Below are 23,522 nucleotides of genomic sequence, written 5' to 3' on the forward strand. Positions count from 1 at the left end.
AGCATGAAACGATTATATTTAATCCAAGTAGTTTCTTGTTAGGAAATAGCAAACATATGCTGTCAAATAATTTTCAGTACAAAAGATATACAGATAAAATAGTTTAACTAAAAAGTTCTGAAGGCTGTTAGGCATCAGCAGGGAAGGCACTTTTCTGGTCACATTTGGATTCAGCACAGCTTTGGTATTTCAATTTCTCCTTCAGTTTCCATGCAAGTGGTATGCACTGACTGCCCAGTCCTGAACTTCTCCACTTCCAAATAATGCAAAGAAAATTGCTCCAAATACATTGATAGAAGCAGCAATGTAGAAAACAGTCTGCCATTCTCCCACAGTATTCTGTCAAAAGAGGGAGGAGGGAAAAAAAAAAAAATGCAGTCAATTTGCAGCTCCACACTCAAGAAAAAGTAATTTTAAAACCAAAGTCACATGCCTTGCCTATTTAAATGTAAATGCTATTCAGCATGATTCCATAGCAACGTAGATGCATTATAGACATAAAAGATCAAATAATCACTATAGTCAATTTCAGTTTAATAATACAGCTTACACAGGTAGTATCAGAATTGCGTTAGACTATCTGGATCAGTTTATCACTTGAGATGCAGAACTTTCATATTCAAATTCACATTTGCAAAAGGCTACATAAACTCAAAGAGAAAGTTACTGTAAGGAGAAACACTACCTGGCTTTCAAGTAAGCTCTGCACTATGTAAGCTATTCTTAATGACTGTTACGTGGATATTCCAGAATCATAGGCTTTTTAGCCCAAACACAGTAGCTATCCTTACTCAGATTTCAAGAGGAATCCTCTAAACTCTGTTGTTTAAGAAAGGCCTTAAGACATGGGTAGGAAAGAACTGTGATTTGTTTTCTTCTTTTTTGTATATATAAAGAAGTAGTATCTGTAGATGTCTTAAGGCTTTTTTTTTTCTTCAGTTCCTGATTACTACTGTAACAAACCTGTAAACAATCTTACAGCAAAGCCATGGACACTGTATTAGCATAGGGAAAAAAACCCAAAACAGAAGAAATCCCACTGGTTAAGATGTCTGAAAGAACTAATTTGTTTGAACTAATGTATCTATGAGTATTTTCATATTAAAGGAAATTATTGAAGTGATCATCAACTCCAAAAATTCAACTGTATCAATAAACTTACTCCTCCCATCTTCTTTTCTTAAAAGATTTCAGAATAATTCATACAGTTGATTTAAAAACAAAACAAAACAAAAGAAATAAAACAACTCACTGCTTTTTTCTACTCCAAGTCACCCTTTGATTAAACCATCTTGGAAGTCACATCTAACACTGTTCAAAAAAGTTAAATGTCTTGTGAAACTAACACAGCTTAGAATGTCCTAATCCTGTCATGTACATGCAAAGGGATGAACTATAAAAACCATACATTTTAATCTAGTTTCTCATTCATCTGACACAACTAAACACCTCACATGAGACTGATTTAAAAAAAAAAAAGCAAACACAACTAATAAGATCTTGCCTTAATTTGCTAAAATACCACAGCTTTCTCATCTAGTTGGCATTTTAAGAGTTTTACTGTGATAAAAACATATTCATTTTATTCCTAGAGAATAAGGGGTGAGTCACTAAAATGCCCATAAAAGTATTTGATTTTACCTTTATTTTCCTGATCAGAATCAGAAGAACAAAGACTGTGAACTAAGTCATTCACAGCAACAGAACACTACGACTTAAGTTACAAACCAGATTTTGTTTAAAGACTGCAGACTTGAGAAGACAGAACTTCCATTCAGGGGAGATAAATATATAACAATTGAAAAAACAGTAAGTAGACTTACATTATGAGTAAGATTCTTGGCAATAACTGGACCCACCATTCCTGGGATAGTAGCAAAAGAATTAGTGATCCCAAGGAGAATTCCAGCATACCTGCAAGTGAAATTGTTAATGCTGATTATCAGTCAGGAAACAATTTTGCCCAACGGGATCACAAATGCCTCATCTTGATCACACAGACAAATTAAAACACAGATTTCAGTGGGAATGGCTTGCTTTTATTTCAGTAAGAACTCACTGACAACTTGGTACATGCATTTTTAGGGACACAGTTTAGTGGTTGACTTGGCAGTGTTGACAGTTGGCCTTGATGATCTTAAAGGACCTTTCCATCCTAAATTATTCCAAGATTTTATACACCTCTATTTTCCAGAGGCTAGTTATGGAATTTAACTTAAATTACTCATGGCCTTGCTCAGGATCCATAATCCAATTCCCCTTTCTTAAACCACAACTAAACTGTCTGGAATTAATCCACTGCAGAAGTTAGAAATGTTGCATGCCTTGAAGTGAAAGACAACATGGAATATGACAGAGTGCTTTTTGGCAACACTAAGAGCTAGTTCAGGTATCATTGCTAAATAGTGTCTGCCAAGAAGGCCATATCACCAGTGAGGAGAGATATCTCCACTTACATGGTTCAAAGACCTGAGTTCAGAGCACTGTGGCAGTCCTTCCCTTCAGCTTTCTGTAGGTCAAGGCCAATGGGAAATGCATCTGGCTTAACCAGTTCTGCTGGTTGCCATTGCTCTTGCAGTTCCATTCTGAGGCTTCCCTGTTCCATGTTGCTCTATCACACACACATGCAAGCCTATGCACCAGCGGCCATAAAACCTGGCTGGGAAAAGCTTGTAACTTGCTTAATATCTGAGTCTCAGCACCTCATCTCTAGGCAATTAAAGATCTCACTCACAGAAGTGTTGCAATACCAAAAGATCATGTTTGAAACTGTACCACAAGCACAGACTCGTGAGAGAGACTGAAGAGAAAGAAGAGCTAGACACTCTACAGCAGAGCTCAACCTTCCAACCACCAGGGCACAGATCCCTGCGGTTCAGATCTTCAAGGTGGATTTGCTGGCTGAAGAATCATATAAAATTCTCACAGTTGCAGGTTACCACAGAGGAAAGGAGCTCTCTCCTAGTGATCGCTTTAGATTGTTTAGAAAAGTGAAATTATGTCCCCACTGATTTTAAAATAACAGAAATATAATTTCATTCCTAAAGATATGGATAGCTTTGAAGTTTTATTCACCAGAACAGGAAGATTCAACCATACAGCACCATTACACAAGGTTATGATATGTCTGTTCAGTCCAACAATATTAGAGAAACATGCTTTTTTTCCCTGAGAAAAAGAATCAATTATCTACTCTACTGGTTGATTTTTGTATTGAAAGTCAACAGTACATGTCAATTTAAAGCACAGTAATGTATTTTAGACTGAGCTTAAATGCCTTCATTAAAATGATCCTTATTTATTAGAAATGTAATATGTAGTCTACTTATCTCAGAAAGTGTTTAAGAATGAATAGGCCTTTATGAAGCTGAATGTGAAATAGTAAAAGTTTCCCCTAGGCAGATAAGCTGATGTAGCAAAACTCCATTTAAAGCCTCTAAGTGGATCCAAATGCTTTTTGCCTTCAACATGTTTAAGCACTACAATACTGCTAACATACATTTTAAAAACTAAACATGGTTTAATAGTTTCCCTGGTGGCAATCAATTGCTGGCTAAAGGCCTCTGGTTATGCCCAGTGTTTCTGACATAAGCTGCATTCTTGATAAGCCTCACTGTTCAATGCAGATAACTGCTATGCCCCTCCCAGCGGAGACTCCCCTATGAAATGGGAAAGCAACAAGTGACCTGTCTGTAGAGCAAGACTAACAGCACGCTGTTGCTCAGGTTCTTATGGCATAGTGGGGATGACCAAACAGAAATAGACTTGTAGAGCAGTTAAGTAGTAAAATCAAGAGTTAAAAAAAAAACCAAACAGACATGTGAAGTGTTTAGCGTATAACAGCCACAGGACTAGTAACGAGGGATCATGCCAACAGCAGTACTAAAACTTATAATCATGGCAACATATTGACCTAGACAAGGACCTAGAATAGAATGTTTTCCCCACAAGAACAATCTTGTCTCTCTCCTGTGCCCACCTCCCCCCAGTTCAATATACAGATGGCACAACAAATACATGCTAGAAATCAAAACCACATAGCAAATACTGTTTTCCCTTTATTATCAGTATTTTCATTCCATTTTCCTGTGAATATAATAATTATTTCTTCGGTATAATGCAAGTTTTAGTAGCAACAAGGGACTCTTTGCTATTCTAGTCAGCATACTTTTAACCAATTAAAACAGGCATTTAAGTGCATTTTGAAACAGCTTTGAATCAGTTCTGGTTATTCTAATATCTTTCAGTAAATAAAAAAAAATATAAATAGAGCTTTGGGTAAACTCTCAACAGAAGTTTACTTCACAATTTTACTCAGACTCTGTTTTAAAATTTCTACAATTATGTCAAGCATTTCCTTGAAATTGTGAATGTCTGCCTTAGCTGCTTCAGCCAACAAAGTCCAGAAAGTCCTGAAAAGTTAAGTGGGGGGGAAAAAAGGCTTCTTTTTCCTCTCATCTTAGATGTTTTTTTATTTCTGTATTTGAAGATTTTTGTTGTTGATTCATTTCGGTTTTTTGTTGGGTTTTTTCCCCTACAACCTTTGTTACAAGGACATGCTCTCTTCATTCTCTGTCTGATTTCAGTAAAACAGCATCTGCCCTGACTATGTTCCCATCCAGGGAAGTTTTCCCACATATGCAGCCATTCGTCTCTAAAGCAAATGCCAGGCCAAAGTTCCTGAACTATTAGCAAGACTCCTGCCTCTCCTGCACTTGCAATCAGTATGCTCCTTTCAGCCTACCTAAGAGGAGAGAAGGGCTAGAGGAATTTGTATGGTTTACATGTAAAGGGAATAAAAGTAGGACTTTGTTGAGGGTAGGAAGAATAGCATGAGATTTGGTCAGAGGGATCAGCAGCAGTTCATGTGGTGAATCTAACTGTGCCTGCTGACATATATCAGCATTGTGCCACAGAATGTTTTTCTTGTGGCTTTTTGGTCAACACCTAAAACACTGTGTATACTGTCATATACAAAGTCACCCTTGAAATAAACACATCAGAAATGCAAAGTGAAGCATCTCTCAAATTAGAAAATACACTCGACATCCTAGTTCTGGAAAACTCAGCTGTCACCTGCATCCAGAAGTTCCTTGTGCACATGCCTCAGAGAGACAGACACAGCAGTTGCAAAATTTCCTTTTTCCTTTGACAGTTCTGTTGCACTCAGTGGACAGGATGAATTGTACTCACTTAACAAGCACCATTTAGCATTTTGTTTCTCTTCACTTGCTCAATGCATAAACCCAGCCCTTACTTTCTGCATACTATTCAGCTGCTGCAAGTAGAATTCTAATAATTCCACTTGCCAGTAGAACTCTTCAGATACCAGTTTATTTTCAGAACATTCTTGAGGCATGGAGAGGACAAGGTGAAACCCACCCTATAGATAGGAAACTAAAACATAGGATAAGATCTATGTGCCTACTTGATGCTTGATTTCAGATCCTCAGGATCTCATTTTCAGAGTATTTAACAGTATTATTCATAAATTCAAGGCACAGCTCCACTGAATTCTGTTTGTACTCTGAGTAATGCCATTTTTGCAAAACAGAACTTAATAGCTTGAAGAGACATACAAAAGCAAGCAATAAATCAGAGGACTCAGTTAATATTGCAGGATCCAACATCAGCCTCTCAAGTCTGAACTTCAGCTGCTGCAGGCTCCCTTTACACATTAAGGTAGACTGAACCAGCTTCAAGAAGTTCCCATCACTGTTCATAACTGAAGAACTCTAAAGAGTCCAGATTCCCAAAGCCAGGGGGTATCAACATGGTCCTCACAGATGATCGCACTGGAGTCTGAGCCAACTGACTTAACACATGCAAACTCTGTGACAGAACCCCAGAAGGACTGAGTTCCCAAAAGCAGTGATCAGCTACCTTAAACACAACCCTTCTTTTCTCCTCTAATGCCCTGCCTCAGCCATTACGTGCTCTGCAACTACTACAGCTATGAGGCAGAGGGCTTAGGAACGAATGCCAGTCTCTCTTTCTGTACAAATGCTCAGTCATTTTTAAAACAGGATTCATCCTGTGCACTGAGTGAAGAAGAGGCCCTGTGCCAGGGAATACCACTACAATAGCACAAAGACTAACTTGTGACGCACAGAGAAAAGGAGGCAAATCAAAACTGCACAGATATCCAGGTTCTTCCACTAAATAACTTAGAATAGTAAAGTCTTTTGACATTAATGCTTATATCTTGTATTTTTAAACAGAGGCATAAAATAACTTCAACTCCTAGGCAATATTTTACATGTTAAGAAACTAACTGTTGTAGTTCTGCAAAACCAAGCTTGAAACAGAAGATGTATAATGGTCCCATAATACTCCAGATGCACGGCTTTAACTACATCTTCTATATTCATAATTCTACTTGACTTAAAACAAAGTGAATCACAGAATCTATTCTTCTTATTTTCATATTCATACAAGCTGGTTATAGCTGGCCACTGACACCTTCCTTCTTACTTACTACCTAATCTCACCTGCCAAGATTAATGGACTCACATTATTTCATCTCCATGTGTTAAGTCATGGCTTGTCCATCCTTGTGGGCATAACCACCAACCTTCCATTTGCCAAAGCGTGGATATAATCTTCAATTTGGACCCAAGGTCTCCCATACAAGTTGTCCAAATCTTGATAATTTTTTTCTAGATTACATTTCTACATATTTTTTTTCCCTATTCACTTCCTCTTAAACTAATTTAATTGTACATGTTAGTATAGAAATACTCTTCTTTTGGTCATAAAACCATTTGACCCTGCTCATATCTACGTGTTACCACAGACAGGCAAATGAAATGACAAAATAAGGTACTTTTAGCAGTGCAAGGAATGCTTATGTGGACTTTCAAAAGAATACACATACATTCACACTCTTCAGGAAATGGATGAATCTGTCCAATTGTGAATTTGTAACACAGGGGAGAACACAGCCTGAAGTCTAACTTTCCATTCTTGAAAGTTAGTAATTTAAGAACAATTGTACATATCTGGTGTGTCACCTACTGATAACACGATTTTGATACCAGTGTATAGCATGTTTTCCAAATACAAATAATTTGTCTGTATCACAGTGTTTAAATATGGCAATGGTCACGCTAAAGGTTGATAGCTCTGATGAAAAGGTTTAAAAGAGAGAAACACTTAATTGTATTGTGCTGGTCCAAAACCACTGTCTTGTTAAGATCATGAATCAAATAGGACAAAAATCTAGCAAATATTATTACAGGAATTATATAATTTATTACTGCAGGATCAAAAATGGAATTATTTTAAACTACTGTTCATACAATATCCTCTGCCAAACCTTTTGCAAATACCATGCTTAAAACTGTAAACTTGAGCCACTGTTAGTGTGTACATCCCAGCTCTGTACAGCACGTGGTCCACAGCTAAATCTCTCAGGCACCCCAGCAGTAATATATATTTTAAAAAGTGGTCATAAATATATTATATGCACTAACAATAGCTTCAGCAACACTTACGAAGGTGCTATGTCCAGATGGTTGATGCTGTAGCCAGATGTACAAAACCCTCCTAACGTTGTTGATATGGTCACGAACGCAACAGCCAGAGTGTAGTTACAGCCTATGAATCCAGCTGCTACTAAGAACACTGCAGGCCCAATCATTCCTTTAAGACAGGAATATTAGAATTAATGGACTTTGAACCCGAGAGACATGAAGAGGCTCTAAACTGTGTATTTTCTATACAACTTCCACCACCACCTAGCGTACAGAATTCAGCACTGCACTGCATACATTTCAGCGGGCCTGTAAGGAAGAGCAAATGGCTTGCAAACCTGTTGCTGCCTCAGGAAACGGTATCCAGACCAGAAAAATCCCACTCTAGATCCAAAGAACAAACTTAACTAGATAAAAAATTAACAAAAAATCAACAGATACCGAAAGATAATTCACAAATGAATTTTATCTATTGTTATAAAAATAAGAGAAGCTGCACTGACACTGGTAGGTGAACAGTGCACTGCAAAGAAATTATCCTCATTTAACACTCCAGGTTTCTGGAACAAACATCGATTTCTGCAGATCATAATAAAGCAGATCTGGAAGGGTTCATGTGAATACATATATACATATATGCATGTTTCTCCTACAGGAACCTTCTATAATGAGTTCAGTTTCAAAGTTACAAGATTTGTACCTCTGGAATATCCATACTGAAGTCTGCTGTACAATTCAGAGAACCCAGGCTAGCTTGAGAGATGCTACATCAGGTACTGGAAACAGTTTAGCAGCCATCATGACCTAGTGCATGCTGCCTGCTGTCTGCAGTGACCTTTGATACCTGTTTCCCAGTAGCACATCCCATTTACATGACTTCTTTGTGGTTTCTAAATGGTTCCAAGTACGTGCTTTAGTTGATGAAGCCCACCTAACAGTCATGTTTTTGCTGACAGAACAGCTTGTTTGCCCGTCAGTTGCACATACTTGGGCTTTGTGGTAAACTGGATCACTAAAATAGTGAAGGCTTAAAATAAAGAAAAAAAAAATGCTTAAGAGTTTATTATAAGAACTACTTTATAGAAAGCAATTGAATCAGCTGAATAGAGAAGGCAGCAAAGGTGAGCATACATCAAGAAGGCTACAATTTGTGTGGATCCTGTGCCTAATCTCTTATTTTTTCCTTCTTTCTCCTGCCCTGTTTTAATCATTAATCAGCTTCCTAAATACAGCCTTTTGCCTGTATGTATTAAAAGCATGATATTATTATCTCTTGGTGATTTCAGATCATCTTTCCTCCCAATTGGACAAGATAATTTTGGATTCTCCTTGGTTTTCCTGCCCTGTCAGCAACTCTAAATCTTGCAAGTGTATTCCTATTCAGTCATCTTAAGTCTTAAATAAACAAAACACTGAACAACACAAGGCTGGGAACAGGCTCAAGCAGAACAATATTCCATCTCAGTTTGAGAAAGCCATTCACAAGGTATCATTCTATCATGCAACTATCACCACTTTAGTTGTGAGTCTACCTGACCATTTATTTAATCAATTAGCTTGCAAGAATGAGGTATCTCAGCCTAAACAAAGCTTTTGGCAATCTCTTATCACATAGGCCTACTTTTTACTGGAAAAAAGATACGATTTACTCCTACCTAATGTGAAAATAAAGCTGCTCTTTTCAAGCCACGCACAATTCTTTCTAATCTTGAACCAGAGTGTCACAATGCTCTCCCAAAGCCTTAATTTTTCCCAGATTGATGCCATGATATGTTCTAAACATATATTTGCACCTACCTATTAGGGTGAAACACTTGCGAACACAAACAGTGGACATGTTCTGTTTTTCCCGTAAATAATCAGCCATTTGCCCAGACAGAATGATACATAACCAGCAGCCAAAATAAGGTAGGGCAGATAAAAACCCATTCTGTTAAAGAGAAAAAAAACAAACCAAGCAACAACAAACAACAGTTAAAACTCTGAAATGACAATTCAATATGCTGAAAAAAACACTTGTTTTGGGGCATTAACAGAGACTGAACCAAAGGTGTCAAAACCATCCACCCACACAGCTATTGTTGGTATTACCATAAAAAAGAAACCTAAAAATAGAAAGAGCAAAGGATTTTAAAGTCAGTAATGTGTAAACTCTCAATTTTCCTACCAATTGTAACTACCAATGCAGCCAGGCCAAAAAACTCAAAGGCTTAAATCACAACTGGGTTCAGGAAAAAGAAAACCATACGTGAAGGTTTCTTGTGGACACTAACCTGATCATGCAAGCTGCCAGAAACCAATTTCAAGAAGGAAAGGCTATTGAGCGAGTTACTAAAGCTGTACATGTAGCTGTAAATACTATTAAGAATACTGAAAACTATATGGAATCTTAGGGTTTGGTACTCTAGAACTCTTCAATCCCATTAAAACGTTATCCCATATCTAACTGCTGAAACATCTGATGCTGGACGTAACCAGAGGCAAGATACAGAACTAAAGCTTTCACCAGATGCAGACTAGACATCCTATGATTTCAAAGCAAAGCCATTATTCAGGACCAGCCCTTACTTACACTGAAATACCCTGTTAACTCTCATTACTTTAATCAGGAGCTCTTTAGAGACTTCTGCCTGATTCTGCATGTTTTCTGAAGAGGTGAAACAAAAAGTACAACTAAGGCACATCTAACCTTGTTCAGAGATTCTGCTATAATTTGACCTAATCTGTGAATCAAAAGAGGTATTTGGATAGCCATTGGATAGAGATACTCTAATGTTTAAACACTTCTATAAAATGTGTATTTGTCAAAGAAAAAATGAAAGCTTCCTTAGGAAATTTATTTTGAGATGAGACCAGAAAGATAAGCCCACCTGAAATCCACTCTGTCAGCACTCTGACATGCTGCCTGTTTGGTTTCAATGCTCAGCTTTCAAAAGCAGTTAGTAAAATTTTGATAAATGAAAGATAGTCTCAGTAATAAAACAAAACCACCTCTTTTTAAGCACTGTTCAATAGCACATTGCTTTTAGCCAGACCCTTTATTATAGGATGGAAACTGCTGTGCTAGACAGTAGCAACTGTGTAATATTTTAAACAGTAATGCATTTTCCATCCAAATATGTGCCAACAAAGTTAGTCCAACACTAGTATGCAAGTGTTCTGTATTGTATTGTTTTTTTCAATGTTGCCAACTATAAGTCACTCCAGAAAGAAGAAACATAACCCAGAGACATAGGAAACCACTTCACAGCAGAACCTATTTGCATTTAATGCAGTAGCATTTCACAAAGCACATGCAATCAGGAGCTGTGGTAGCAAATTACTTTCGTAGATTTTCCCTCAAGAGGCATAATAAGAAACCCAAACAGCAACTTCAACTAGTTTTTTTCCAGCCATTTTGCAGCCTGCCCTACTGCAACCTTCTCGTCCAACACTGAGATTCCCCATCTTTTCCTCCCAAAGTTGCTGGCATTGCCTTCCTTGCATGGCATGCATCTCCAGTTTGCTCTAAACATCTCATGTGTTAAACCAGGAAATGATTATGCTAAAATTCTTGAAACTTCTGTGCACCTTTTTGCTTGTGCTATTCCTGCCTTCTCCAGGTAAACTGTGCTGTCACTGAAACTTTCTCATGAAAGAAAGATCAGTGAAATGATTGCTGTAAATAAGAATGTTCCGTCCTTGTAATTTTCCTCTGATAATTTCATTTAAAAAAAATTACCTTGAAAAGCACTATTTCTGGCCCTTTCAGTCTATGGTTCTGTTTCATCCTATTTACCTTATTTAAAAAAAAAAGTGTTCTGCTTCTGCTGCTCATTAAGGAAAGGATTTTTGGAATTTGGAAAGGGATCAAATCAGACTGAAGCTCCCACCCATTCTCCCTCCTGACTTAAAATACTTTCATAAATGCCATTTTCCAATTATTTCCTTAGTTCTGTTTTTCTTTTTAAACTAGAAATGTTCTCCATTATAAGTGAGCAGAAAACAGATAGTATTTCAGAAGCCATAAGACAAACTTTAAAATCTGAAGCAATCATTCAAACTACATAGCAGAGAAATCTGCTTTATTGGGAGATTTATGTTACTATTTCCTAGCTATACATTTACATTCCAAGGTTCTTAAACAGGTTTGTCCATTCTAAACAGCAGGGAAGATCTCTGTTGTTTCATTTCTTTAATTCAGAAGAAAGTTACTACGTCTTTATTTCTCTCACCTCCTGTGCATCAAACCTCAAGATCTCCTTCATGTACGTGGGCAAGAGTGTGAGAAGTGTATAGAAGGTCCAGTTATAAGAGAAGTGTGCCACAACAATAGCCCAGAGTGGAACGGACTCCAGCATAGGCCTCCAGGGGACAGATTTCTGTGTAGAAAGCTAGCAAGCAGGAGACAAGAGAAAAAGGGAAGATAAAGAATGATCAGGACATCAATGTGAAGGTTTACTAAATACAGTGTTTTGATCCTACCCAAATCTATGCTAGTCATTCATTCTGAAGGGCACAAAACGAGCCTTGGTTGAGAGACACAAGTAATCAGCAGTGAATTAACGACTGTGCTCAGGTCTCACTGGAGGCAGACTAACATATGTTGCTGCTCTGCTGTCTACTCTTGCAAAGCATACCCATTACTATTATGTTTTATAATCAGAAATTTAAAAAGTACACCTGCCTTTGTTTATATTAGTTGCCTCCTGCTTTTACTAGAAATGATTGTATTTGAGTATTGAAAGTATTGAAAGTTACCTCTCGTGTATTTAGCTGAATCTTTCCTACACAATCCTAGATACTAACTTTGGTCTCTTAGCCAGCTTCACGGGTTGTAAATAGATAGCCCAAATCACAGGAACAAACTCTTACGCACACTTTAGGAACTGTCTAATTAGAGTTTTCAAAATGTTTTGTTGGCAAACAGTTCTCTTTCTCTAGAAGGCACGTTGAAAATAAGAACGTAAAATGTTATATTGCAAAGTTTAAAGACGTTATACAGGTCTGGATCTAGTTTAACTGGAAGTAAGAGACTTGAGCTTTTTATTTAAGCAGCACTGCAGCAACATCAATGATAAAATACATTATTATAAATGCTTTGTTTGATTACTGATTGTTTCTCACACAACTGCACTGCATTTTTAATTTTCTGTTTGACAAATTCTGCTTCTACCTCAGACTAAGGATCTTTTTCTAGACATCAACAGAGCATGACAATAATGACAATATTTGCGGCTTATGTTCTTACGTAAGCAAGCATGACTGTACCAAAGAGCTGTACCTGATCTTTTAGAGAACAGAGTATATATTCCCTTTCAGCATGTGAAATGCTCCTATGACTTTCTGGTGTATCACTAACCAACCACATCCAGAAGAAGAACCATAACACACCAAGTGCACCTGTTATTGGAAAAAGATGGGTCAGGAGAAAAAAAAACAACAACCCATAAGCAATTATATTGAATGAATAACACTCTGGTTATTTAGTTACAAGTTTTTTTCCAAATACTCAAATATAATTTTAATGAACATTATTTTTCTATCTAGGTACAAACAGTATCTCCCCAAAGTGGCTTAATGATGCTCATCTAGAGGTAATAAATAATAAAGAGAATGGAGCAGGAAAGTGGGTTTTTGTGGTTCCTTTTTTTTCCCTTTGTTTTCTTCCTCTTGGAAGTGCCTCATACAGCAAGAAAATTGCACACGCACACATATTGTATTTTTATCAGTCACATGGAACAGCCTCAAATGATATGGCTCACCAAGAGGAAATAAAAATTCACGATAAGTTTAATCACAAAAGTACTCTGTGCACATACACAGAATATTTCTACATAGAGCTTAACTCATGTACCAATCCTCCTTTTCTTTTTTAAGCCAAATCCCAGAACTGTCGTTTGAAAAGGTTATTGAAAAATTTTTCAATAGCCAGTCCAAATCAACCATAATTCTATATAACTATCATATTGTAACATCTAATTTTGTCCATTCTTTGTTTTGAACTCTTTCTATTCATATGAAAATTTGAGGTGGTTTTGTTGAGGAAAGTGTAGCCCTTATCTTTTATTTTGATTCTCCTGTCCCCATGCAGAATACAAAATGGCTCAGATGTTAACAGACCTACCAAAAAAGCATTAGTTATGTCTATGACATGCTGTTAGAAAATATTTGCTGTGTTTGAGCTCCTTGTTGAATATAACTCACAGTAAACATGCTATGCCTTGCATTTGGGGCATTCCTTCAGGTTTCCTGTGACTGCTGGAGAGATTTTCCACACTGCTTCCATTTAAAGCAGCAGTAACTTTTCACGTTCTTTCATTCAGACTAAAAGTCTCTCCCTGGGATTAAAGTTATTAACTCAATTTCACACTTCAAATAAGAAATTTCAGCCTGTTGTTTCCACATGGAGGGAGAGTTAAGAGCATTTGACTTGCAGCAGCTTTTGTCCAACTCAGAGACAGCATTGCTCACTGGAAGCAAGGCTTACAAAGCCACACAAAGGAATCTACTTAGTATTAAATACCTCTAATTACCCAGGAGGAATAAAATAGCAACACTACATGTCAAATAAGTTTTTTATAACTTAAGTTTTATAATATACCATGATTTTTAAAAAGAATATAGATTGTACTTTTAAAAATTAAAAAAACACTTACCAAATATATAAAACACATAAACCCAGTTCATATAGTAGCAAATTAAACCAGAGAGTGGCAGAGAAATAACAGTTCCCAGCTGTGCACCTACACAAAGAGAAACAAAACAGAAAACCAATAATCGGTTTCAGGGGTCTATAGGACATGTAAGTGGCATTTCACAGTTATTTTATTTTTTTTCATAATAAATCATGCAGAAAAGATTTGTCACCACCACTAGAGGGCTGCCATTTCACCTTAAAGGAACACAGGCACGATAAACTGCTTTGGCAGCTCCAAGTAAATGCAGCCAGAAAGCCCTTAGAATCCAAAATGACCAGCAAAAAGCAAGAAAAGACAAAAAAGCAAGAAAATTCTTAGCACACATCTCCACTAACGTCATGGCACCAGCACGTCCAAGGCAATGCAAATTAGTCAACTGGCACTGCTGCAAAAGAAGAGAAAGTTTACCAAAGCAAAATTAAGAACTTGGAGAGGGGATAATATTCTGACTTTATATAATCAATTTGCATTTATCATAACTCCTACAAGCTCCACAGAAACAGGAATGCTAGAAGTAAGAGCCAAAAGGCATCCATATAAGTAGCAGGTTCAAAATCCTACTGCCTGCTGAATTCAACAGGTATCAGGCAAGGACAAAGGGAAATATGAGCAAATTCCAGTTCAGCTCCAAGGCAAAAGCAAGCAAGAACTCTTCTTGAGTGTGTAATTTAATATACATTTTGAAAAGGATGGTGGGCTTCCTCCCCCAGCCCCAAATCTAAACCAGAAACCTCATCCATTTTATTTACATGCTCAGGAATTCTATTGGTAATAAATAGTAGACTTCGTCTCTCTTTGTCAGTTATACGATCACACCTCCAAATCTAATCTCAATGCAGAAAACATTATGTTACATTGATACACTGGCACCCTAGATTGCATTTTCATGGAAAAAAAAATTTATTTGAGGCAGAAAGCTTCAACCATGAACAAAAACACTCCACACTTGATGCAAAATATAAAGAAAAATAACAACTATATGCAACATCAATCATATGTTCTCTTAGAAAATCAACATGATCACGATTAAATAAACCAGAGATCACATGGCTGTCAACCAGGAAACTGTGGAGAAAAGGAAACACTCTGCTAAGTTTACACAAGATGCCTTATTCACCAATGACTGCTAAGAATTGGCAGTTCAAGCCCACAGCATCTTCTCATTAGTATACCAGCATGTAGTTTCACAAGGTATAAAAGGACAGCTTAAAAGCTCCCAATTGTTAAATGCAGTAGATCTCAATCCCAACTCTGTGAGTTTAAGCTCTCTGCTTAACTTGTGTGCCGGCTCTTCACAAGAAAACTTCTCTTAAAGCAGATTTAATTCAATAGTATGACAGAAAACAGATACAAAAAAGAGCTTTCTGCTGCATTAGCCAGGTTAATGTAGTTCACGGAAGGATCTGATGAGTGTCTGGCATAGCACAAAGAAAGGAATGAGACACTTGGCTAGGAGGCAAGTGAGGAAAGGTGAGGAAGAAAGGATTAAGGCTTCATTCCTGTTGGCAAAAGTGAGCCACTAGACTGGCTTAGCTACTTGAACAACTGTAGCTGCAGTTTACATAGTATATACCCTGTGTTCTTGAGGAATGCCAGGTTGAATCAAAAAGCTGTAACAAATTAATACTAACAAGAGTGAGTAAAACAAACCACTGCTTCATAAAGTGAATGCAAAACTTGTCATTCTCAAGGAAATAATACCAATTTTCATGGGTAAAATTAGAAAGCTAGATTTTTCACCTGTCCCACGAACACTGCATTGTGCAATGGCACTGACCAATAAATCCCTTAAACAAATGACGGGTCCGTGGAGATGGGTAAGAGCAATAATAATAAACTCAGGGTGTGACTGACCACAGCTCTTGCAAAGAAAGTTGACTTAATTTCAACATAAAGAGCACCAGAAGATGGCCTTTTTTTAGATAAACAGCTATGTCAGCTGAGTGGATCAGCTGGTGGTGTAAATGTTTGTCCCCAACATTAGAAGCATGACTATCTCTGAGTTAGCCAGAACAGCATGAGGGGAGTGAATACACAGCTCAGCACAATCTAAAGGACAAAAATGAAATAAATAACAAAACTGCTAAGAAAACAACAGACTTGAGCTGCCTTCAACCCATATATTCCTGCTCTATGACTAGGGATTTCCAGTGTCATGATGGTAAGCATATTGGAGACCAGTAACACAAAACTGTATTGCAATTGCTCTATTTCATGAAGTGTTAACTTGCATTTGTAATGTGTGTTCAGTATATTTCATATCACTCTACTAAATCAAAAATCCTGTGGCATATGAAATATCTTCAAATAAGTGAATCTGACATCAAACATTGCACCTTCCATGTATAGAATATCTAAAAGAATCTGGTCATGGAGTATTGGACACTGACAAGGAGCTCTTGCGACAATACCTTGGACTTTGGACATTTCTTCCTTCAATTCCTCAAAAAAACCTCATTTAAAAAAAACCCTTAAAACCAACTAAACACCTCTATACTGTGATTCCATCCTAACTTTTTTGATCCTGATACTAAATCTCCCTTTATTTACAATATCTTCTATTAATCAGCTTCACAATAATTCTTTGCACCACTTTATACCAAAGTATGAAGTTTATTCTTAGTTGCAGATCGATACCTTTTCTCAGGGTTATAAGATCCATGAATAAAGGAAGATAATTAATTCAAAGCAAGATTTAATTCAAAGTTATGCTTTCCAGATTAAATGCTGATTAAAATGTGTAAGATAAAACCCTTTGATTTAAGTCAATCCTCCCTATTACTGCAGTAAAAATGTATAATCCTGTTATCAGCGTGGGAAATTCTCACCTGCATATGAAATACTAAGGAGCTTGCTGCGTTCCAGTGGAGGAGCCCAAGAAGACCACATTGAATGCATAGCTGGGAATGTAACACCCTAGAAAACAATACATAATTCTGTTGAAATGTGACAATTTTAGAACTCCATTCAACTTTGCATGTTTCAAAGCATATTTCTTTAAAAAGGAGAAGTACTGTTTTATGGAATCACAGAATTGTCAGAGTTGGAAGGGACCTCTAGAGATCACCTAGTCCAACTCCCCTGCTAAAGCAGGATGATCTAGAGCACATTACTCAGGACTGCATCCAGGCAGGTCTTGAATATCTCCAGAGAAAGAGACTCCACAACCTTCCTAGGCAGCCTGCTCCAGGGCTCTGTCGTCCTCACCACAAAGAAGTTTTTCCTCATATTTAAATGGAATTTCCCGTATTCCAGCTTGTGTCCATTGCCCCTTGTCCTGTCACTGGGAACTGCTGAAAAGAGTCTGGCCCTGTCCTCCTTGCATCCACCCTTTAGATACTTATAGGCGTTAATAAGGTCTCCCCCTCAGCCTTCTCTGCTCCAGGCTAAAGAGTCCCAGCTCTCTCAGCCTTTCCTCATACGGGAGATGCTCCAATCCCCCAGTCATCTTTGTTGCCCTCAGCTGGACTCTCTCCTGTAGTTCCCTGTCTCTCTTGAACTGGGGAGCTCAAAACTGGATGCAATATTCCAGATGTGTTCTCACCAGGTCAGGGTAGAGGGAGGGAATGACCTCCCTTGACCTACTGCCACAGTCTTCCTTATGCATCCCAGGATTCCACTGGCCCTCTTGGCAGCGAGGGCACACTGCTGGCTCATGGATAATTTACCGTCTACCAGGACACCCAGATCCTTCTCCTCTGAACTGATTATAGCAGGTCCACACCTAACCTATATTGGTGCATATGGCCCTTCCTCCCCAGGTGCAGGACCCTACACTTGCCCTTGTTGAACCTCATTAGTTACCTCTCTGCCCAGTTCTCTAGCCTGTTCAGGTCATGCTGGATGGCAGCACAGCCCTCTGGAGTGCTGGCCACTCCTCCCAGTTTGGTATTGTTAGAGAACTTGCTAAGGATACACTCTGTTCCCTCATCCAGGTCATTGATGAATATGTTTGGGTTTTGTTTATCAAGAAAACACTTCAAACAAGTGAGAAAGGTATGAGAGTAAGTAGGCAGAATTAATTTATTCTGCTTTTGATTCTGTATATACTGGAAAAGCAACAATAATACAAACAATACTGTTCTGAGCTCCTGATTATCCTGAAGGGGTAATTCTAGTTTTGTCTAAAGTGTCCTTGCAAATAAAAACTTTCTCTTATTCAAAAAGCTTAGGCTAAAATACAGGGTGAAGTTTTTAATTATTCAAAAAAATTAAAACTAAGCTACTCAAAATGAAACAATCCATATGCTATTCCAGCATACTGACACCCACAGGGTCTCTAATCACTACAAATGATTAATAAACTATTCAGAGAAATTTTCAAGCTACATAGAGATAAAGGATTACCTCTCCCAGTCCTTCCAAAGCTCTGACAGTTATGAGGTAGCCAACTCCCAAATTTGCAGCTAAGGGAGTGAGCAAAGTGAATATAGAGGTACCAAAGATGCCAAATCCCAGCAACAGCTTCCCTCCAATTCTGCTTGCAAGATATCCTCCTGGAATCTGAGTAATGATATAGCCATAGAAAAACGAACCAAGGATCCATCCCTGAGTATCTGCGTCCCAAGAATACTTTTGCCCCTAAAAAAAAAAGAAAACAAAACAGAACAAAGAACACCCACAATACAGTAAGTTCAAAGTAGCAGTTTCTCTGACCATATTTCATATAACTTTAATCACAAAACTTTCATGGCCTCCTCCCTAGGGTCTCCTTTATCTACACATATCTATACTGTAATCAAAGTTGTGCTGAAAGCTAGTTCAGGTAGTACTAGTTCAGCACAGTCTGTCCAGACATACCTAGCTGAAGTATGAAAATGATCACAAGGTGAAATTTAAATACTTGGGCAGTTAGCCCTTTTTTAAGGTTCAAGCAATTTGGATTAGGTGACACAGGTACAGGCTATGTAGTCTGCATGAGTGTGAATCCCACTTCTGTATCACAGAGTGGACATTCTGTCAGGCTCTATAAAATTGCCCTTCTTGCGGAAAATTCATGGACAGAAAAGCAAACAAGGAGATGCAGATGCTTAAATTTAATGTGAAGGAACAGAGCTGTCAAGGACAGGACTCATAAGGGTAGGTGGAAGAATGGGATAAGCACAGCAGAGGGAAGAGAAGGTTAGTGGACCAAGTAATAAAAGCAAAGATGATAAAAATAAGGAGCCTGAAGCTACGAAGGAAGCCAGGAAGTAGTCATGAACTGCTGCCCAATAAACTGATTTTGAAGTTTGGAATCCCTTCCAAAAGCCCAATTAATGATAAGCAGTATAGATTTCAGAGAAGCAATGGATGGAATCTTCTTCCCATAAAGTTTGCAGTTATAATTTGCTTGTGATAAATAATGAATGACCTCTAAACAAGCAAACAAAATGAAGGGAGGAAGACAGTAAGAGCACTTGGTAGCAAACTGCAGTTATAAGGTGAGATCTATGAAACTCCGAAATAACAAAGCTGGCATTTTTTCATATCCAACAGTTCAGTTAAAAAATGTGATTTTAAGGGTTACTGGAAGAGAAGTCAGAAATAAAGGTTATAAAGACAGTGAAGAGAAAGATATTACATGTTATTTTGAAATGAAATGTCATGCCATTGCGACTGTACGAAGAACAGGCAAATAAGGACAGTGATGTGAGCTCTGACGCAGCTGTAACAGTAACAGTTGATCACTGCCATCTAAAACAGTGAGTCATAATACACTACAAAGTCAGATTAACCAATTTGTAAGGAATAGCACAGACAGGGTGTACATAAAAAACCTGACCCTGAGCACAACATTTAAAAATCAGCTAGTCATTTAAGGCTATTATTTTTAGGACAGCTTTAAAAGAACCACTTACAAGGATATCTGGTAAAGAGCAGCCTGTTTTCTTGCCACCTAAGCATGAGTCATCAAGCACAGACAGTTATTAAAAAGACTTTTACACGTCACATTACAGGACAGTATGTTTGAGACCTCACCGTTGTGTTGCGAGGAACATTTATGGTGGAGGAATGCTCTGGACACACACTGGAAGTTGAATTCTTCACTAAGCTTGTGTTAGGTTCTACCATGTCCACCAGAGCAACACTTAGGTTCACCCGTAGTGCGTAGAGGAGGAAGAACCCAAAAAAGGCCAGTAGTGCTAGATTGTAGCGAGCTGAGCAGCATGCAGGGACTGAAATAAGAGTAAACAAATATATATTTTTTTTAACAGAACCTGACAAAGTAAGAACTGATAACCAGTTTTTACTAATAATGTCAGAAATTTGTGGGCAGGAAAAAACAGGCAAGAAAAAAAGCTAATTATTCTAGACTTAAGGGGGTGTGCTCAATAGAGGTAGAGACTGAGGGGGGGGGAATAATAAATAAAAAAGCCTGCTTTTCTACTGATGTGTAAAACAAATGTAATTCTGGTTTAGACAACTGGTAGCTACCTGGACTAGTGTAGGGGCTGCAGGGTGGCATGTGGTCTGCAGAAATGGATTTAGAAACATGGTTTCAAAAGTCCACTCCAAAATATAGTAATATTTATAGTAATATTTATTCAAAGTAGAACTTCACACTAACAAACACCAGGACTAGCAGAAAGGCTGACATATACATGGGAACGGTTCAAGAAAAACAGAGCTGAAGTAGTGTTTAAAATACGGTTTAAAAGTCATGTCTTAAAGCAGTGGTAAAGAACTGTCATTGAGATTCCAGGCTATTTTCTAGTTTGCTTATGAATGAATATGCATTTGCTGACAGCTGCTCACCAGAGAACATTACCAGAAAGGGGAACAGCAAACACTGCAGAGGCAATGTGAGATGGCAAGTTTGCCAGTTGTCCAGCACACCCTTCTTCTGCCGTTACCATACAAAAATGAAGTTTACAGAGGAAAATTACTCTTAGATTCAGCATAAAATCTGTGTTGTTGCAATCAAGTCGACTCTGTCACCTGTTTAAATAGACATATAACACTGTGCACTGCAAGGCAGTTATTGATTCCCTTCTACAGTAGTACACAGCAGCATTTGGCAGGGATCAGTAACAAGAGATTCAGATCAAAGTTGAGCTGCAACTTGGACAGCACATCATCAGTGGCAATAAATTTTCTGTCTATACAAAATACAGTTTACAGCTCTGCAGATACTCTTCATGAGCTGGGAACACCTGAACTTACTGAGCAGAAATGTTAAATGTTTGATAAACTACTTGAAGAATCTGCTTAATTTACAAATAACTGGGGAGAAGAGTTTCCCCCCTTGTGAGAAAACGATGGTGATAACGGAAAATTTCATAACCTGGATGTCTGAAACTCCCGAAGGGCTGGGGATCAGCACCTGCAGATCTTACATCAGTCTACAGTGACCTCATTTTTGTCTGACTATTCAGAATTCAAATGATTAATAGAACAAGTATAATTGTAAACAGCAGGATTGACTGGAGCTTCAGCGGCTACTGCAGTATGAGTCTTGACTGGCTTCTCTGCTCTGCAGTAAGAAGCAAAAAGCACACTCTGTGGACAAGCTATTGTGAAAGAGACTCTCCCCTCCCCAGTAACTTCCTTGAAACAAGGAATGAGCATGCAATTTTGTCTTTTTCAGTGGGGGCACCAACAGCACCTTTCTGCAAGACAATATTTTTCATGAAAGCTGTAGAACTTTCCCATTTTTTAAGCCTCTAACCCTCAGCAACTTTATGTAAAGCTCATGATGGCTGCCTAAGTTGTCAAAAAGGACATAGAGAGGTTGGATTTGTTATATCCATTTTAGTACACGAGTAATAAGTGAGGCTACTGTACAAACATTCAAAACACCTTCCAGACCTGTGGTAACTGCAAATCTTGCCTCAGCAGCCTTTGAAAAAAAGACATACTTGGTTTTTAAGTGACAGGAAGAAAAGCAGCCAAGATTTTATTGCTTATTTTAAAAACAATGGGCACCAAGAGCAGGAAGTGCTTACTGCACAAAACCTAGTCAAGCAGCTTCATTTTCCTTTATTGTTGTTTAAAAAGCAATTTGCCTTAAGTAGAAATGTATAGTCATATAATTTATAACAATGAATATAATTACAGGCAAAGCTGTGTAACCTTTCCACGGCCGGTATTTGCTAAGGTTAAACAATAATAACAGAAAGCTGAACATCACACCGACAGTGTAACCCTTTCCTTGGAAATGCAGATTAACTGGAACATCCATTACTCTTCCTCTGGAAACCTCTTACTAGCATAAATCTTGTCTGGAGAGCCAACTTCACAGAACACGTACAAGAAATTAAGATAACTGATGACAGATATTTTTTATGGTCTATCAGAAAAATCTAACAAACATGAAGATCTGCAAGTCTGAAACAAATGAAAGCTAAATTATTGCTTCCCTGTCTTTCCAATAAGTGCATTTGTAATACCTGAAAATATTAGATCAAGTTAACAGAACAGCAGTTTCGAGAAGAGTCCAGACGCATTTCAGTCACCCACCTCTTCAGGGTATTGCCCTAATCAAAGAGACACAGACACTCACCCCACTAAAGTGTAAGGCAGCTAACCATGATGCCCAAGGTCTTACCTTGATTGGTAGTCTTGGGTCCTACATCCACGGTTAATTCTGAATTCAGGGACATGATTTATAGTACTGTAGCTATAACTGAAGAAGATTCTTAAACTGCAGTTTAAAAGAAATAGGTCTGTGCAGCAAGTTGCACAGCAGTTAAAGGAAGTTGCTCTTCTGTATTCTTCCTTGTGGGTGAAGTGAACCACCTCAATTGGAGCACGATGCATTGTGCAAACTTAATAACATATTGCTTTAATAACCAGCTTGAACTCGAACTTATCTCTTTCTAGCACTTCTAAGTCATTCTGTTAGCAATCCCTCTTGCTGCAGTTGCATGTTTCCCAAGGAAGTTAGAGTACTTTTACATGGCATACTGAAGACACTTAAAATGTTACTTTACTCTTTACAGTCTGTGCATTCCGGGAAACAAAACATGACAGACAACCCCACAAACATGTTAACTCTGCAGTTAAACCCAGACCCCGTAACAACCCTTCTCACCTATCATTATCTCCGTACCTCCTTCTGCCTTCTTTCCTCTCCATACTTCCGTAACAAGCGATTTAGCCTTACCCGAGTTCTGTCTTAAAGCGACATCCTGCCCTAACCTCGGTGTGCCCAGCAGTCAGAACAGCCCGGCATTCCGGCTGGAACTACCCACTCGTCTTCAAACACCGCGCCCAGGGGAATTCATCACCAGGGCTGCACGCCTGCTGCCCACCCCCCTGCAGAGCACGGAGCTCCGACCCCGGCGGGACCCGGGGCCGTGCCCCGACATCCCCGCGTCCCGGGAACAACCGCACCCGGCGGGGCGGGCGGGGCGGCCCCCGGGGCGGGCGCTGCCCGGGGGAC

General features: G+C 38.4%; 1 protein-coding gene across 1 annotated transcript; it reads right to left on the reverse strand.

Annotated features, from left to right (window-relative positions):
• SLC17A5 (solute carrier family 17 (acidic sugar transporter), member 5) lies at positions 1-22,740 on the reverse strand. Its single transcript, XM_010003382.1, has 11 exons — positions 22,686-22,740; positions 20,117-20,313; positions 18,503-18,736; positions 16,984-17,071; positions 14,114-14,200; positions 12,739-12,857; positions 11,690-11,848; positions 9,273-9,405; positions 7,497-7,644; positions 1,824-1,914; positions 1-339 (listed from the first exon to the last, which is right to left on the reverse strand). Exons 1-11 carry the CDS (start codon positions 22,738-22,740, stop codon positions 202-204), a joined length of 1,449 nt encoding a protein of 482 aa, XP_010001684.1. The 3' UTR covers positions 1-201.
• Between the last annotated feature and the right edge of the window lie 782 nt (positions 22,741-23,522).

This window comes from Chaetura pelagica, unplaced genomic scaffold (genome assembly GCF_000747805.2).
Source record: "Chaetura pelagica isolate M959 unplaced genomic scaffold, ChaPel_1.0 scaffold150, whole genome shotgun sequence".
In the NCBI taxonomy this organism is placed as follows: Eukaryota; Metazoa; Chordata; class Aves; order Apodiformes; family Apodidae; genus Chaetura; species Chaetura pelagica.